The sequence below is a fragment of the Loxodonta africana genome, chromosome 6, assembly GCF_030014295.1.
Source record: "Loxodonta africana isolate mLoxAfr1 chromosome 6, mLoxAfr1.hap2, whole genome shotgun sequence".
Lineage (NCBI taxonomy): Eukaryota > Metazoa > Chordata > Mammalia > Proboscidea > Elephantidae > Loxodonta > Loxodonta africana.
The window spans coordinates 86,059,061-86,077,105 of record NC_087347.1 but is presented as its reverse complement, the minus strand read 5'-3'; the positions used below and the strand labels follow the sequence as shown (position 1 = coordinate 86,077,105).

The following is an 18,045-nucleotide window of genomic DNA, read 5'->3' as shown; positions in this document are numbered from 1 at the left end:
GGCAGATAGAAAGATCACTAGTTACCACAGTATAATAGTGCTACAGTAGAAATCTGTATAGGATATATGTGAACACAGAAGAGGCACCTAACTCATTGAGGCGTAAGGGATTCAGTTCATAAGCCTAACATGTGCCAATAATTGGACCAAGCTTAGGAGGAGTTGAGTAAGTAAAGGGAAATGGCATAGGCTCTAGGATGATACTCAAATATCTGGAACGGGTGACTTGATTGATGGTGGTGCTAATATCAGAAACTAAGAATGAAGAAGAGGTTAGAGATTTCCAAACCCAAATCTAACACATTGCCATCAATTCTGACTCATAGTGACCCTACAGGACAGAGTAGAGCTGCCTCATAGCGTTTTGAAGGCTGTAATATTTATGGAAACAGATGGCCACATCTTTCTCCCATGGAGCAACTGGTGGATTTGAACTGCCGACCTTTGGGTTAGCAGCCAAGTGCTGAACTACTGCACCACCAGGGCTCCTTAGATTATAGATTTAGGAATAGGGAAATAAGATGTGTAATTAGGTTTTAGTTACTGAGTTTAGTTACAGGTGGGAGATAAAGGTGAAAATGTCCAATGTACAGTAGCAAATATGGATCTGGAAGCCTAGAAAGAGTTCCAGATTGGAGATTATAGATACAGAAACAGCTGATTTTGTTGAAGCCTTGAATGTGGATAAAATTTCCCAGTTAGAGTGTATAAGTTGTTGAGAGGGATGAGGAGGGAAACCAGGAGAATACCAGTGTTTTAAACGATAGGCATAGAGGAGGAGGATTCTTCTAAAAACCCTTCTGAGAGGCAGAAAACAAATAAAATGATATCATAGAAGCCATTAAAAAAGACAGTTTCAAAAAGGATGAAGTAGTCAACAGCACCAGGTATCTGAGAGATCTAGTAAGGTGACAGCTGAGAAGCATCTGGTGTATTTGGCTATATGGAGGTTATTGACATTTATGAGAGCAGGTGAGTGCAATGGAGAGGGCAAATCGCAGTAGGCTGAGGAGTGCATTTCTACTCTGACACACGCAGGGTCATCATAAGTCAGAATTGACTCAACAGCAGTGGATATGGTTTTGGGTTTTTTATAGTACTCTGGGTCAAGTTCTAAGAGCTGGAGGTCTGATGATGACAAGCCAGCTGAAGGATCCAGAAAAAGCAAGGGAGCTTTGCCAGAATGCCCATATATATATTGGATGTAGGCCATACCCCCAAGGAAACTCCCCTTAAAACTGATTGGCTAATCACATCAGATCACATCATAGAGGATAACTACATAATTACATGACTACCAAATTACATCCTTACATAAGTGCCAAATTACGTCATTACATAACTGCCAAACAACTGAGAATCATGGCCCAGCCAAGTTGACATAATAATCACAGTCAACCCCTTATCAACTTGGCACCTGTACACATCTCCTTAAAGCATACACAGTCTCTAAATAGATAAAGACAGTTACAAAGCCATACTTGTTCCTAACATGGTACAACTAACATGCATACAACCAAAACACTAGCTCCATTTCTTTCTTATAAGTGAAAAAAATGAAAATGTTTGATACACACATACAAGGAAAAAATACTCATAACAATTACAGTCCTCATTTCTGCACCTGGTCATGTGGTCGTAACTGGTATTTAGAACTATCTTCTACCACCACCCATTCTGTATTCGCTTACCGTCAGCAACTAGCTCAGCAGGTCATGGTTCTTTGCCTAGTGGGGTGACCCAAATCTTCATTCCTGAGGGGTCTGGGCCATTAGTAGTGATGTCAGAATTGAGTTGCTGTAGTTTTCCATTGACTTTAATCACGTGGCATGGTAGTGCTAAGACAGGCTCTAAGGGCTCTCCTGTATTCCAGACATACTCTTTTTACCTCCATTATACAACATCAATTTGGTTTCCTCCTGGTAGGCAGGGTGAATCACACCAGCCAGTATGCCAACTCCCTTTTTTGCCTGTTGATCCAAGAATGTCACCCAAACACTGCTGCCCTTCCCATGATGGAAGCAGTCCAATGTAATCAACCTGCCACCAGGTTGCTGGCTGATTAACTTGGGGAGTGATGGTGTACTGGGGACTCAGTGTTAGTCTCTGCTGCTGGCAGATTGGTCATTCAGCAGTGGCTGTAGCCACATCGGCCTTGGTGCATAGAAGTCCATGTTGTTAAACCGATCCATAACCTTCACCCGTGGCACCATGGCCACTTTTTTCATGAGCCCATCAGGCAATGACAGGAGCAGTTGGGGAAAGAGGATGACTGGTTTCCACAGAATGTGTCATCCTATCCACTTCATTGTTAAAATCCTCCTCTGCTGAGGTCACCATTTGGCCCGCTCAGAGAGGTCTGTCCACATACCTCTTCCCCATAACTCCTTGTCACTAATTTTCCAATCATATTCCTTCCAAATGACCGACCAGCCAAACCATTGGTCATAGCCCATAAATCAGTATACAGTCACACATAGTGGCATTTCTCCTTCCAAACAATATGATGAACTAGGTGCACTGCTTGAAGTTCTGCCCATTGGGAGAATTTCCCTTCACCACTTGCCGTCAGGGAGGTCCCAGAAAGTGGTTGCAGTGCTGCCGCTGTCCACTTTCGATTTGTGCCTGCATATTGCATAGAAACATTTGTAAACCACGCATGAGTTTTCTCTTCCTCAGTCAACTGATCATAAGGAACTCCCTATGAAGCCATAGGTGCAGACTGAGAGAGAGCCAGCAATGTGACAGGAGTGGAGACCATGGGCATTTGGACCACTTCCTCATGCAACTTCAGGTTCTCCTGGAGCACGATCTCATATATACTACTTCCATTTAATGCTAGACTGCTGCTGTGCATATCTGACTTTATGACTCAGGGGATCAGACAACACCCAGTTCATGATGGACAGCTCAGGCTGCATGGTGATGTGGTGGCCCATGGTTAAGCAATCACTCTCTACTAAGGCCTGGTAACAAGTCAAAAGTTGTTTCTCAGAAGGAGAGTAGTTATCTGCAGAGGATGGCAGGATTTTGCTCCAAAATCCTAAGGGCCTGCGGTGTGATTCATCAATAGGTGCCTGCCAGAAACTCCAAACAGCATCTCTATCTGCCACAGACACTTCAAGCACCATTGGATTAGTCAGATCATATGGCCCAAGTGGCAGAACTGCTTGCATAGTAGCCTGAACCTGTTGAAGAGCCTTCTTTTTTCCTGGGCCTCACTCAAAACTAGCAGCTTTTTGGGTCGCTTGATAAATAGGTTGGAGTAGCACACTCAAATGAGGGATATGTTGTCTCCAAAATCCAGAGAGGCCCACCAGGTATTGTACCTCCTTTTTAGTTGTAGGAGGGGACAGATATAACTACCTAAGCCTTTACTTTAGAAGGAATATCTCAATATGCCCCACAGCACAGGACTCCTAGAAATTTCACTGAGGGGGAAGGTACCTGAATTTTTGTCAGATTAATTTCCCACCCTCTGTCACACAAATGTTTACCAATAAGTCCAGAGTCATTGATACTTATTCCTTACTAAGTCCAAACAGCATAATATCATCAATGTAATGGACCAATGTGACATCTTGTGGAAGGGAAAGGTGATCAAGGTCCCTGCAGACTAAATTATGACATAGAGCTGGAGAATTTATATACCTCTGAGATAGAAGAGTGAAGGTGTATTGTTGGCTGTGCCAGCTGAAGGCAAAGTGCTTCTGGTGGTCCTTTGAAATAGGTATGGAGAAAAAGGCATTACCCAGATTGACAGTTGCATATCAGGTACCCGGAGATGTATTAATTACCTCAATCAAGCAACACAACCATATCTTGAACAACAGCTCCAGTTGGAGTCATCACCTGGTTAAGTTTACAATAATCTACTGTTGTTCTCCACTGTAATAACCCTGACTCCACTTGTCAGGAATCTAGTGTGGGGGTTCTGCCAGTTGCTGAGTACATCTCTTCCAGTTCTGGAACTAGGGAAATAACTACAGGATGGGTTCAGGGACTCACTGGACCCACTGTGAGACAAACCCAAGCTAAGACTCCATTAGTAACCTGACCTCCATACACCCCCAGTCTGACTGGTGAGCCACAGTGACATTTTGGGTCTCCTGGAATTAGTATCAATTCAGAGACAGTATCCAGTAATCCCCCAAAAAGGCTGATTATTTCTTTATCCCCAGTGAACAGTTACTTTCGTAAAAGGCCATAGATCCCTGTGGGGAGGGCTGAGGAAAACATTAACAGTATAAATTTTGTCAGCGAAGTGGAGTCTTTCCTCAAGAGGACCCCGCTTCCCCCCATTCAAAGTATCGTAGCTCTGTAAACTAGCTCAAGTCTGGGAATTGATTGAGAGGCTGTGACTCTGTTCTGGTGGGTTGAGTTAGACTGCTGTTGACTTGACCTAGAATTGTTCCACTTGTACAGATCAAGTAAATATTTAGTAGATTGCCCATCTGTTTCGCTCCTAGGGACATCATGACTAAGTAACCAACACCATAAGTCCATATGAGTCAGACTATTTTGATTACTGCTTTGTCTCTGCTGTCTATTACAGTAAACTAACCTACCTTGTCTTTGTCAGTTGAGTTCTCCACTTGGCTCCTACCACCACAGGGTGCGGTCAGCCCCATTGTAGGTAACCAAACCAAACCCAGTGCCGTGAGTTGATTCCAACTTATAGTGACCTATTGTAGTTAGGTGTCTTAATTCAGTTAGAGCAGTTCCCACTGTCAAATCTGACTTACATGAAATAGCAATCACAGCAGTGTTCAGGGATGCTGGGTCTATTTTCACAAACTTGTTCCTCACTGTTGTGGTAAAAGGTGTGTCTTCTGGGCATTCTGTGAATATGTCTGGTAAATCCACTCTAACGTGCCAATTGCCCTGTCTTTGGATACCTTCTTCAACAGTATACCAAGGCAAGTCTGCCATTTCAGCTTGATTTAGTGTAGGCCACTGAGTAATCCATGCTTCAGAAAACCAACCAAATAAACTATTAGATCCCTTCCCAACTGCTTGAGCTGAAACACTGAGTGAAGAATCTGTGCTTAGTGGGCCCATATCAGTAAACTCAGATGGATCCAACTTTATGTTCCTTGCATCATTATTCTATACCCTTAATAGCCATTCTCATACATTTCCCCAGGTTTCTGTTTGTACATATTAAAAAAGTCAAGCAGTTCTTTTGGAGTATAACATACCTCCTCCCGGGTCACACTTTGTACTTCAACTTTTGGGGCTCGCTGGGACTTTAGTCTAGTTATAGGTCTCGAAGCAAAAATGGGCAATGGAGGTGAGTCCTGGGCACATTCAACTATGTATTTTAAGGCACTTACCTCTGGTGATGCCCCAGGCAATGCACCAGGTGCTGCTCCAGGTGATATCTCAGGCAAATACTCTTAACGCATAGCTGTGTTAATCTCATCAGATGGGGGTGGAAGGGATACGTGGCTTAACACACAGATGGAGTTATCTCTTCAGATGGGAGTAAGAGGCTGGTTCTGTTGGCAGGAGGATTTAACGGAATTTAGGGGCTCAGTGTACCCATATGTCCCTATCCCAAGTTTCAGGGTCCCATTTCTTCCTATTCAGTATGGATTGAATTGTGTCCTCACAAAATATCTATCAACTTGGCTAGACCACAATTCCCAGTATTGTGTGATTGTGCACCATTTTGTTATCTGATGTGATTTTCCTATGCGTTGTAAATCCTGTCCCTAAGATATTAATGAGATGGAGTTAGCAGCACTTTTTTTTTATATATTAATGAGGCAGGACTCAATCTACAAGATTAGGTTGTGTCTTAAGCCAATCTTTTTTGAGATATAAAGGACAGAAGCGAGCAGATAGACAGGGGGACCTAATACCACCAAGAAAGAAGCACTGGGAGCATAGTGCACCCTTTGGACCCTGGGTCCTTGTGCTGAGAAGCTTCTCGACCAGAGGATAATTGATGACAAGGACCTGCCCCCAGAGCCAACAGAGAGAGAAAGGCTTCCACTGGAACTGGTGCCATGAATTTGGACTCCTAGCCTCCTAGGCTGTGAGAAAATAAATTTATCTTTGATAGAGCCATCCACTTGTGTTCTTTCTGTTACAGCAGAATTAGATAACTAAGACACCATTCAGTGCCCTCACTTTAACTTCAGACACCATTCGAGGTTGGGAATTCAATTGGTGTTGTAATTCAGCCACTCTTACAATAAGCCTCTACATTGGATTTTCAGCCATATCACCTCTGTTACTACAAGAAATAAGGCTTTCTTTCAGGGCACAAGTGGTATCTTTGAGGTCTTATATGCAGCACTTGAGCTGTGAGTCCAAAGCCCTCAGTGCGTCTCTGTTTCACTACTTTGTCTAGCAAAAATAGGACCAACCAACCAGCTTCCCTATACTTCTCATTCTGACAAAGTTGTGAAAAGTGTCAAACATGCTATCACCCAAAGCCTTGCTTCTCACCAGTACTTGAGCTATTAGTGATATTTTGTGTATTAATATTGCCACTTCATGCCGTGGATTAACAGTGCCCTTTTTACTACTGGAGACTGAGTGCTCATCGCCTTTAAGACTAGTCAGACTTGAGGACCAACTTAGAAAACTCATCCTTAAGATTTTGTTTCTTCAGAGCCACTCTCGGTAACAAATGTCTCAGGCTGGGTTCTCTAGAGAAGCAAAACCAGTGAAGCACATATAGAAAGAGATCTATCTCAAGGAAGTGGCTCACACAGTTGTAGAGGCTGAAAAGTCCCAAGTCTGTGGGATCAGGCATCAGGCTAGAGGCTTCTCCTGACTCATGTAGCTGCAGGGGCTGATAAAGCCGAGATTGGCAGATCAGATGGCAGGCCACTGGTTCAGGTCCAAGAACTGAGGGTCGGATGATGACAAGCTGTATGCAGGATCCAGAACAATCAGTCGAGCGTTGCCAGAACATCTGCATATATTTTCAACGCAGGCCACACCACTGAGGAAATTCCCCTTAAAACTGATTGGATGATCATATCAGATCACATCATGGAGGATGACTGCATCATTATATAACTGCCAAATTACTGAGAATCATGGCCCAGCCAAGTTGACACACAACCTTAACCATCACATCACCTCTTAGTCACTTAGTAACCATCTCAGTTATCAGATTGACTGTCACAGTATTGCAGTGCTTGTGTTCATAAGTAACCCATATTTTACTTAATACTGGCCCTAAATCACAAAAGTAATGATGCTGGCAATCCGTATATGCCAAAGAGATCATATTCACATTACTTCTATTACAGTATATCATTATTTTGATCTGTTTTATTACTAGTTATTGTTAATCTTTCCTGTGCATAATTTATAAATTAAACTTTATCATAGGTATGTATGTATAGGAAAAAACATAGTATATATAGGGTTCAGTACTAGCTGTGCTTTCAGGCATCCACTGGGGATCTTTGGAATGTATACCTTGCAGATAAGGGCAGACTACTGTATGTCCTCCAACCCCATTTTTTTTTCCTCAAAGCATGTATCATTTTGAATTTTTTTTTGTTTAATTTGTCTCATAAATAAGAAAGTAAATCTGTATGAGGGCAAGGGCCTTGTCTTGTTCACCCTTGTATTCCCAGTATATGGTCAGGCGCTCAAATATTTCAAAGCAGAAGGAATGTAGAATAAGAGGAAAGGAAGAAGGCCAAGAAACTGGCCACTGGTGATTCAGAACATAGGTTAAGGAATTGACTTTTAAGAGAAACACCTATTCTTCTGAGGACTAGAGGGAATGAGAAAAAAAAATAGATGCAAATTAAGATAAGCTTAATATGGTATGGGCAGTAGCAAGAAGTTAAAGGAGTTATTGTTTAATTCATTTTTTATGGAGAGGGTTGACATATAAGATAAAATCATCTCCTGAGTGAAATGACTTTAGGTTACTATGGGAGTGATACGAGAAAATTAGAATAACTTCATTTAAGAAATGGAAGAAGAAAAGTGTTATATCCAGCCTTTACCATGAATTTTTAGTGGTACCAATCCATATAGTTATAGGTCATTTTTCCAGCAAACTTCCTTGGTATAGAATTGGAACAGATAGGTGGCCGAATTCAGAATTAGGAGATGGCAGAGTTTAGAGGAGAAGAATGGCAAGGTGGTCAGAAAGTGCTTCCAAAAGTCTTTGAAATTAGGCACTTTGAAGTGTGAGCCAAAGTCAGAAAGAAGTTAATCTAGGAGAAGTACAAAAGAGGCCGAGGTCTTTGTAAAGTGCAAGTCTCTATGAGGTCTCTTTCAAGAGCAGATACAGAAAGAGTAGAGGAATGTAAGAACTAAAAGAATGGGTTATTGTCAATGGGTAAATATTGATGTTTAGGGTCTTCTATCTTCATAATGGACTGTCAGAAGAATGAACAAATCTGTCTTGGTAGAAACACAGCCAGATTGCTCCTTAGAAGCAAGGATGATGAGATTTCATATCATGTACTTTGGATATGTTATCAGAAGAGACCAGTCTCTGGAGAAGGACATCATGCTTGATAAAGTAGAGGGTCAGCAAAAAAGAGGAATACAGATTGACACAGTGGCTACAACAATGGGCTCAAACATAGCAATGATTGTATGGATGGCACAGGAACAGGCAGTGTTTCGTTCTGTTGTACATGGGTTGCTATTAGTCAGAACCAACTCGACATCACCTTAACAACATCTTCATAATGAGTTAGAAAGTAGGCAGCTGGAATGAAGGTGAAGGAGGTCAAAAAACCCTATGACTAGAGCCCGTCTGGAATAGTGGTAGGTCTAGGGGCATTTAGTGTACGTAAAAGGAAGAGCCATAATTCTTGAATGTGAGTGAATGGCTAGTTTGTCAGAAGGTAACAGTTTTGAGGAGAGACAGTGGTATAATTGAATGCCTGTGGAAGGGTTTTTGCAGAGTTTGAAGGAATCACGGCCCAGACGTGACCATGATGAACCAAGGTACCGGTAATGCCTATCATTTTATTCTCCCACACCCCATGCCATCACCCAACCTCTGTGGTTTGATGGGATATTCGACTACTTCATGTGATGGGCTTGCAGGGGCATCTGTCCTCAGGAGACAAGCTTGATTATCTCCATTTTAAATTTAAGATGTCAGGTTTGCTGAAATTCAGATCTTTTGGCCATCCTCCATAGTATAATGAAACAGGAGTTTTGACGTTAGGTTTCATACTTTGATCTCATTATTATCTTTTTTAAATTTAACTTTTTTGCAAGACAATTTTGTGAGATGTGTGTGTATATATATACATACGTGTGTGTGTACATATTTCCTTTTGGTTTTTCTTGTTTTATTTTATAGACAATTCAGTGTTTTTAGAATTATAAAATCAGATGTATCAAGTATAAATCCTAATTTGTCCCCATCTGTCTGCTTCAGGAAATGAAATAAAGTACTGTTGAACTTTGAGGCAAAGCTAGCTGGGTCTTCCTCATTTGGAACCTGTAGTAATAAGATGATACATATGTAAGTCTTCAAATTTCTAGTATGAAAATAAGAGCAAAGTTTCTGAAGTCAGACCTGAGCTTTTAAATACTGTCTCTTCCACTTCCAGTATTTTCAACGTGGATGACTGGAAGATTGATGATACATCCACAGAAATAGAGAAAACTGGTTTTGGTAGAAGAAATGATTATTTGATTTGGATATATTGAGTTTAAGTGTTAGCAGGTCAGCCAGGGAAAGACAGTCAGCAGGCAATTGAAATGTATTGTTGTTCTGGATCTTGGGAGAAAGGTAGCTATTGGGAATACAGATTTTGGAGTCATCCGCTTAAAGATAATATTTTGAGTGATAAGAAAAGGAGTAAAAGAGAACCAAGAGAAGCACGTTAGAAAAGTTTCCTGACATTCTGATGACAGAAAAGGCCTAGCTGTGAGTGAGCCTAGCTGCCCTTCCTAATGTCATGCTCTAAGAATTGTTCTAGCCAAGGGTCTTTTGCTAGCCAAGTTCTATTGCTATTCGTCTGTCATCTATCAGATGTGTGAACTCATCAGGCTTTTCCTGCTTAGCTTTCCATATTCCAGGTTAGTTCTTCTCTCAGTGTTTCTTCTAGTTCACTGTAGTTTGAGATTCAGAAGCTCCTCTTTAAGAGGTCAGTGTATTACATTCACTTAAGAACATTTTGTCAAGGAAAGACATCTGAGTGTTCCAAGTTAATAAGGGAGACAGACAAATCAGGCAGATAAGTGATTTTTTAAAATATTATTGACTTAAATTACAAATGCAGTACACGCTTATTGAAGAAAATGCAAATAATACAAGATGTATAGAATACAACTCACAACTGGACCAATAAGCAACATTATGATAAATGGAGAAAATATCGAAGTTGTCAAGGATTTCATTCTACATCAGTCAAGAAATCACATGACAAATTGCATTGGGTAATTCTGCTGCAAAAGACCTCTTTAAAATATTAAAAAGCAAAGATGTCACCTTGAACACTAAGGTGTACTGGACTCAAGCCATGGTGTTTTCATTTGCCTCATATGCATGCAAAAACTGGACAATGAATAAGGAAGACTGAGGAAGAATTGATGCTTTTGAATTATGGTGTTGGTGAAGAATATTGGATATACCAGAGACTGCCAAAAGAACAGACAATCTGTCTTGGAAGAGATACAGCCAGAATGCTCCTTAGAGGCAAGGATGGCAAGACTGCATGTCACATACTTTGGACATGTTATTAGGAGGGATCAGTATCTGGAGGAGGACAGCATGCTTGGTAAATTAGAGGGTCAGCGAAAAAGAGAAAGACCCTCAACGATATAGACTAACACAGTGGCTGCAACAGTGGACTCAAGCATAACAATGATTGTGAGGATGGCGTGGGACGGGGCAGTGTTTCTTTCTGTTGTACATAGTGTCACTGTGAGTTGAAACCGACTCAAGGGCATGTAACAACAACATAGAATACAAAGTGATAAGTCTCTCCCTCACTTCCCAGGGTAACCGTAGTTAGCAATTTGATATGTAAATCATATTTTTTCAAAAATGGAATCATGCTAATCTGCAAAAGGTTTTCAGTTATCTAATTTAATCCTTATACCAAACTTCTGAGGTATTGGCCTTCCCAAGAGTCTTCTGTCTGTAACTTTTTGCCAAAAATTATAGATAGCCTTTCAGATTAGTACCAGTAGATCTATCTCATTTCATTTAATAGTTGACGATATCCCTTGTACCACCTCCCCCTTAAAACACTATCTGTCTGTAACATATAAGGCACCGTTTGATTTTTTTTTTTTTTTCCTTCCTTTTTGGGCTCCATTTTTTCAAGCTCCTTTGCAGGTTCATTTTCTGCTACCAGGCCACTAAATATTGGAGTTCTTTAAGGCCGCCTTCTCTGTTTTACTTTTCTATTCTTGTATAACCATCTTCTCTTACAGCTTCAGATATCTCTATGACAATGACTCAAAAAGTTTTCTCCCAGTCCAGACCTGCCCTCAGACCCATATGTCTCATATTCAGCTCAACGTCCAAACCTGAGCTTATACACCCACTAGTATTTCTCACCGGTACCATTTCAAGGGCGTAATGAATTCTGTAAGCTGCTGTGTGGAATAATATTGCCTTTATTTATCCTAAATTTGCCATACTTAAGTTTCAAAGGATGATCCCTCACAGTAGTATTGTGAATGTCCGCATCTATTTACTTTATCTGAAAAACTAAGAAGTGTTTTTCTTCTTTAGTTCTATGCCAATTTCCCATTGTTATACCTACATATTCCTACTACCATGCCATTAAAATGTTTCTCTTAGGACCTCTAGACTTTAATAAAAAAATAACCATTTTCAACTTGTTCTTCAGGTGTAGCCATCATTATAGACCAGATAATCCCAGGTACACTTAACCAATGACATCACCTTCCCTCCCTTCAATCCTCAAATTCATATTGCTTCATAAAGCAGAAAGAATTACATTTAATAAGTGAGTATATTTTAAAAGTGCTGCATACCTTGCATGTAAATCCTACAAAGTAGTTGTTATCCCTGTTTTCAAATGAAGAAACTGAGACTCAGAGATAAGTTACTTTTCCAGTTTAAGTGGCAGAATCTATGCTGAAACTAGGTCATTGTGACTCCAAAGCTCATATTCATTGTACTAGCCTAACTAGATTATAAGGAGTCCTGGTGGCATAGTGGTTAAGCACTTGGCTGTTAACTGAAAGGTCAGCATTTCAAACTCACCAGCTGCTCCACAGGAGAAAGACCTGGCAATCTGTTCCCATAAAGATTACGATCTAGGAATTCCTATGGGGCAGTTCTACTCTGTCCTGTAGGGTTGCTATAGGGTCTCTATCAGTTGGAATTGACTTGATAGCAATGGGAACTAGATTATAGCCCATTCCAGGTTTTCAGACTTTTTTCCCATTGCCATGAATAGCCCAGTATAGTACCCTCTTTTTTTTGAATGAATCCTTACTTCATGATTTATACATCTCCTCCTATCAAAGAAGCTAGAGTGTAAAGCTTGCTATTAATATTTATCCGTTCATCCTACAGATAATTTGAAATGCCAGTCACATTATATATACTAGATCCAAAGATAAATAGAACACAGAGCATGCATTTAAAGGATTTGCAGTCTAATATTTATTCTTTTCCTTGCCCCATGTAAGCATCCATACATAAGCACACTAAGACACCTTTGTGGCTGTTCCAAAGTAAAGGTATATTTTTATCACAATAATACCCGACATGGACAGCTTCTAATATGCTTACAGAATAAGAGAAGGGACTGTTGTACAGGATGATGGTAGAGTTGGCTTAGCCCCTAAATTCTTTACATAAACCCAAGAAAACCCATTGCCATCAAATCGATTAGGACTCATAGCAACCCTATAGGACAGAGTAGAACTGCCCCATAGGGTTTCCAAGGAGCGCCTAGAGGATTCGAACTGCCGACCTTTTGATTAGCAGCTGCAACTCTTAACCACTACGCCACCAGGGTTTCCAATTTAGTTACATAGTAGTAATATAAATTAGTTACATGCTAGTTACGTCTAGTTATATAGACTAAGCTGCTATTACAGAGAAACCAAGAAATACAGTGCTTTGATAAGGTAGAAGTTTATTTCTCTCTCATGTAACCGTCCAGAGGTGAGTGGACCAGGGCTGGTAGGACAACTGCACCATCCTTAAGATATGACTTCCCTCTCAGGATCACAGTGGCAGCTCCACTTGTTACCATTTCCCTGCCAGTGAGAAGGGAAAGAGAAGAAATGAATAACAGATACCTTTCTTTTAATAATGTGATCTAGAATTCGTACAGGTCACTTCTATTCTCATCCTGTGAACCAGACCGTAGTCATGTGGGCACACCTAGTGGTGAGGAAGGTTGGTAAATGTAGTCCCTAGCTGGGTGACCATGTATACAGCTGAAACTGTATTACTAAAAGAAAGAATTAAAATGAACATTCGGGGATAGAGATCCAGAGCTTAGAGGAGAAATTTGAGAGTCACTGGTATCCAACCAGCCACTGGCATGGATGAAATCGTGTAGGGAGAGAATCCATAGCAAAAAGAGGGCCTTGGTAGAGCTAAGTGTACGCACATGATACGGCATAGTAGTTGGTAACTTGGACTTTGTGGTCAGGCAAACCTGGATTCAAATCCCAGCTCTACTACTTACTGGGATGCCTTGGACAGTTACTTTGCACTTCTTTGTGCCTTAGTTTTCTCATCTGTAAAATGTGGGAAATAATCTCAAAAGATTAGTGTAAGAATTAAATGAGAGAAAGTAAATGAGCTTGGTAATGATCCTATACGATGATAATGTGTTTTTTCAGTTGAAAAATTTGGTTCCAGAACAGTTCTCTCTCTTTTTTTTTTTTAACGTACACATAACACACATGTACACAAGAGTTCTGAAAGGGTACATACCACAATGCTAGTAATAGTTACCCTTGGGAGACTGAAAGACAAAAGTAAGGGAGAAAACTGTCACTGTTTATTGTGTACATATCTGGGTGTTTTGGTTGTGGTTGATTTTGTTGATTTTTGCATTTTTTTTCCAACAAACTTGCTACTTTTGTAATTTCTAACTGCCATTGATTGTTCTTAAATCATTTTTTTTTTGGGTCCTTTTTGTCTCTTTATAAAGTTTGAGCAACTAGGTTTTTTGTTTTGTTTTTTGCTTGACAGAATGTTTTTGTTTCAATGAAGGCACCACTGATTTCTCAAAGAGAATTTAGGTTGCAGTGAACTAGAAGAAAGACTGAGAAAACTGGCTTAGATTGTCAGGTAGTTGTGTGGTAAGTCTGGTAACCATTTGCCTGTGATCAGTGGTAATCAGACCATTTGTTGATGGATACGTACTGCATGCTATGGTAATAGATACTATGTAGATACCTTGCTCATTATTAGAAGAAAAGAACTAAAATTTAAAAAGGGTTTACTGTGTGCTGGAGTCCCTGGGTGGTGCAAACAGTTAACTAACGCATTTGGCTGCTAACCAGAAGCTTGAAGGTTGGAATCCACCCAAAGGCATGTGAGAAGAAAGGCCTGAAAATCTACTTCCGAAAAATCAGCCACTGAAAACCCTACAGAGCACAGCTCTACTCTGATACACATGGGGTCGCCATGAATCTGAATTGACTTGACCTTTTTTTTTTTAAATTGTGTGCCGGGTATTTCATATATGCCATCTCCTTTATAATCCTTCAGGTAATATTATTTTCATTTGAGAAAGAAAGAAGCCAAGACCCAAAGAGGCTAAGTAAATTAATCAGGACTAAAATGCAAAATTTTAAATTAAGAATAGTTTGTCATAGTTTACCATTTGGCATGTTGAGAAATCAGCAACAGCACTGTCACCTAATAGAAGGTAATCACATTAATAATCTGATCTGTCAAACTGCAGATCTCCTAGATAAGTCTTAGTATGAGGGAGCAGGGGTAGGGAAGAAGAGAACCTAGTGGACAGAGAATAGTTAAAAATGAGCTGTGTACACCAGGATCTCTGAGTTGTTAATCCTATATGATCTCATAGTTTTTTTTTCCAACATAAAATTGAAGTTGATGCTTAGCTTACCAAAGTGGCAAAAACAATGAATTAATGTGTGTCTAAAGTGCTATGTAATGGGATAATTAATGTTTAATTATATTCTTCATGAACTGTAGAGCTCCCTATTGAGAGTATTTCTGGTAGCCAAGCAAATCCATCAATAAAGCTTCATTCTCTTTGTTAATCTTGAAACAGTTTGAGAGGTTTTTAAATTGTGACTATTTAGTTATTTTATCCATTCAATATTTATCTAATTCTTACTCTTTTTACACCTGAAGAAAAGCAATGGTATTTTTTAGAATACTGAGATTAGTTTTGGAGAATGAGAAGAGATAGATAACATTTGACCTATTCAGAGTATTATAGATGACTTAAGGGACACTTGAAGAAGTTTGTTTTTTCCTCAAGTAGGAAATGAGGCAGTGTGCCTTGGAAAATATGAAAAATGAGAATTTTCACTGTCAGCAACAGGAAAAAACTCAACTTATGGAGCTCTGTTTCCATATTTAAGGAGCCCTTTTTGTGGTGTAGTGGTTAAGAGGTTAAAAGGTCGGCAGTTCAAATCCACCAGGTGCTTCTTGGAAACCCTATGGGGCAGTTCTACTCTGTCCTGTAGGGTTACTGTGAGTTGGAATCGACTCGACAGCAACAGGTTTGGTTTTGGTTCACTTTGGTGGTATAACAGTTAAGTGCTCGCTGCTAACCAAAAGGTTGGCTGTTTGAACCCACCCAGCAGCTCTGCAGGAGAAAAGCCCTGGCAATTTGCTTCCATAAAGATGACAGCCTAGAAAACCCTATGGGGCAGTTCTAGTCTGTTACATGGGGGCACTATGAGTTGTAATTGACTCAACAATACCTGAAAACAATAACAACATTTCAGTATTTATGAAACTCATGAAAATTTGAGCAATTGTATGTTCAAAAATTATAGGGAATACGCTGCCTTAGTTTCGAAGATGAAGGATTGAAATTTTGCCTTGGATAAAGACGCAATTATTAAGATAAGTTTTTTTATTTATGATAGTTGAGAGAATATATAGGCAACCATTTTTAATAAATTTGGGATATGTATTGTATTTGATCACCGTTGTTTTAAGTTTTGCTGTTGAATACAAAGTACATTATGGCACAAGTACCTAAGTACCTGTTTACCTTGTTAGATGCTGGTAGACCACTTGTTTTGCTAGTCTTCAAAATTGAATGGAGTGTCAGATACACAGAAGCCAGAGTCATCTTGGCCAGATGGTGTTTGATACAGATGGATGGTTAGTTGTCATGCAGATCTCCTAGTTGGTAACTTGTTGCTGCCATCTGACTCAAAGAATCATTCACACACACTGGCTGTCAAAAGCATCTTCTCTTCTGTCTGTTTTAGCTGTCATGTCTGTGCTCTGTACAGAAGTGTTGACAAGACATTGCTGTTGTACATTTTCAATTTGGTTGTTAGTGATTTTTATGTTTTGTGGGGTATTTGATAGTACTTGCTTTGTAATTGTATTGTTTTTTAAAAAATACCATGATAGTGCAGCAATTACCTGACCTTTCATGGGACTTTTCAGGTTATACATTTATTCAACTCTGTTCAGTGAACAAAACATTTAATGAAAAGAAAAAAAAAAGAACTTTTTGTTTTATTTAGTTTCCAAACATAGTAAATAAACTGAATTTTACTGGTTATTTCCCAATTTCATATAATAACCTGTTCTGGACTTTACCTCTCATTGCTTTGTGCTCACAATCTTCATATTCTTTCTGAATATGTATTTTTTTCCTCAGATTATTACCTTTTTTCTGACAGTATAAGCTTCTTTTTTTCTTCCAAAATATCTTTAGACGTTGTCTGTCCGTTGCATCTGTTTTCTCAAACTTAACTTGCCTTCGTCTCATTCGCCTACAGACCTTGTCTTCACTTTTCCTGTTTCCCTCATAGGAATATAAGCACAGCCATTTCTCCTTCAGTTCACTCCTGAAGGCATATCTATTTCTCTGATAATCATTTAACAACTTAGTTCATTTGTTTCTCCAGGTATATTTACTGAGCATCTCAATATATGGCAGGCACTCTGGTACACTGGAGATACCAGAAAGTATTCTCTGCCCTTGAGAAGTTCGTAGTCTAAAGGGAAATCAGACCTATAGACAATTCAATTAGACTATTGTAATTGCTGTAATGTGTGTGGAAAGTGTAATAGGAGAACATGAACCATTGCTATTCTCTTTCCCCAGTTGTATTTCCAGAATACCTGTTTTTAAAAGTATTACAGAATTTACATGAACTTTTTATAATACTTTATTAAATGGATTTTAAAAATAGTGAAAAACTTTAACTTGAAGTAGCCATTTTTGCCCAGTTAATTAATACATTTCAGCATTATTCATCTATTCTATGTTATGTGCAGACATGCTAAAGTATGTTTTTAAGCCAGGGACTAGAAGATGAAAATTAACTGACAGAAGCTTTCTGAGTTGATTTCAAAAGAAACTATGTGGTCATTTGGTTTCTGCGTTAAGGTAGGAAAACCATAGTGGATGGAGAATGGGCTGAGGCTTGAATAACTTATTTATTGTGGGCCTCTAACTTGCTGTTTTTTCTGCTGGTTACTTAATCTCTGAATAATATCATCAAAATATACTATCAAAATGTAGTGAAAGAATGGGTAACTACTAGTTGATTTTATGAAGAACTTTGTGTTGTTTAGAGAAGGTTCTAAATACACAGAAATAGGTAGAGAAGACTGTAACGTCAACAAGTTTGCTGATTCCACAGACCTGATGGCTCTGTGTAACTCAAGTATATTGAAGGTTTTAAAAATTACTGCCTAACCCAAGTAGATTTAAGGTATTAAAAATTGCCAGAGACGTTTGGATCCTCCTTTTAGTCAGCATACCCACTCTTTGTAGCAGCTCAGATGTGAATATATGGAAACATAAGATGCTTGTCCTGGAACTCATATTCGTAGGATACGTGATCCAAGTGGACTCACAAGATTCATTCTTGTGCTTTTAGTAATAAAATTTGCTTGGATTT

General features: G+C 39.5%; 1 protein-coding gene across 11 annotated transcripts in view; it reads left to right on the top strand.

Annotated features, from left to right (window-relative positions):
• The window catches only part of TANK (TRAF family member associated NFKB activator), a 99,256-nt gene that overhangs the window by 46,718 nt on the left and 34,493 nt on the right, over positions 1 to 18,045 (top strand). Inside the window, exon 1 of one of the 11 annotated variants that reach the window (XM_064287066.1) lies at positions 14,156 to 17,528. The exons of the other annotated variants lie outside the window; for them this stretch is intronic. Coding sequence (XP_064143136.1) covers positions 17,502 to 17,528 — 27 coding nt within the window. The 5' untranslated portion in view covers positions 14,156 to 17,501. Of the gene's footprint in view, positions 1 to 14,155; positions 17,529 to 18,045 lie in introns of those variants that run through there. 11 annotated transcript variants of the gene reach the window in all.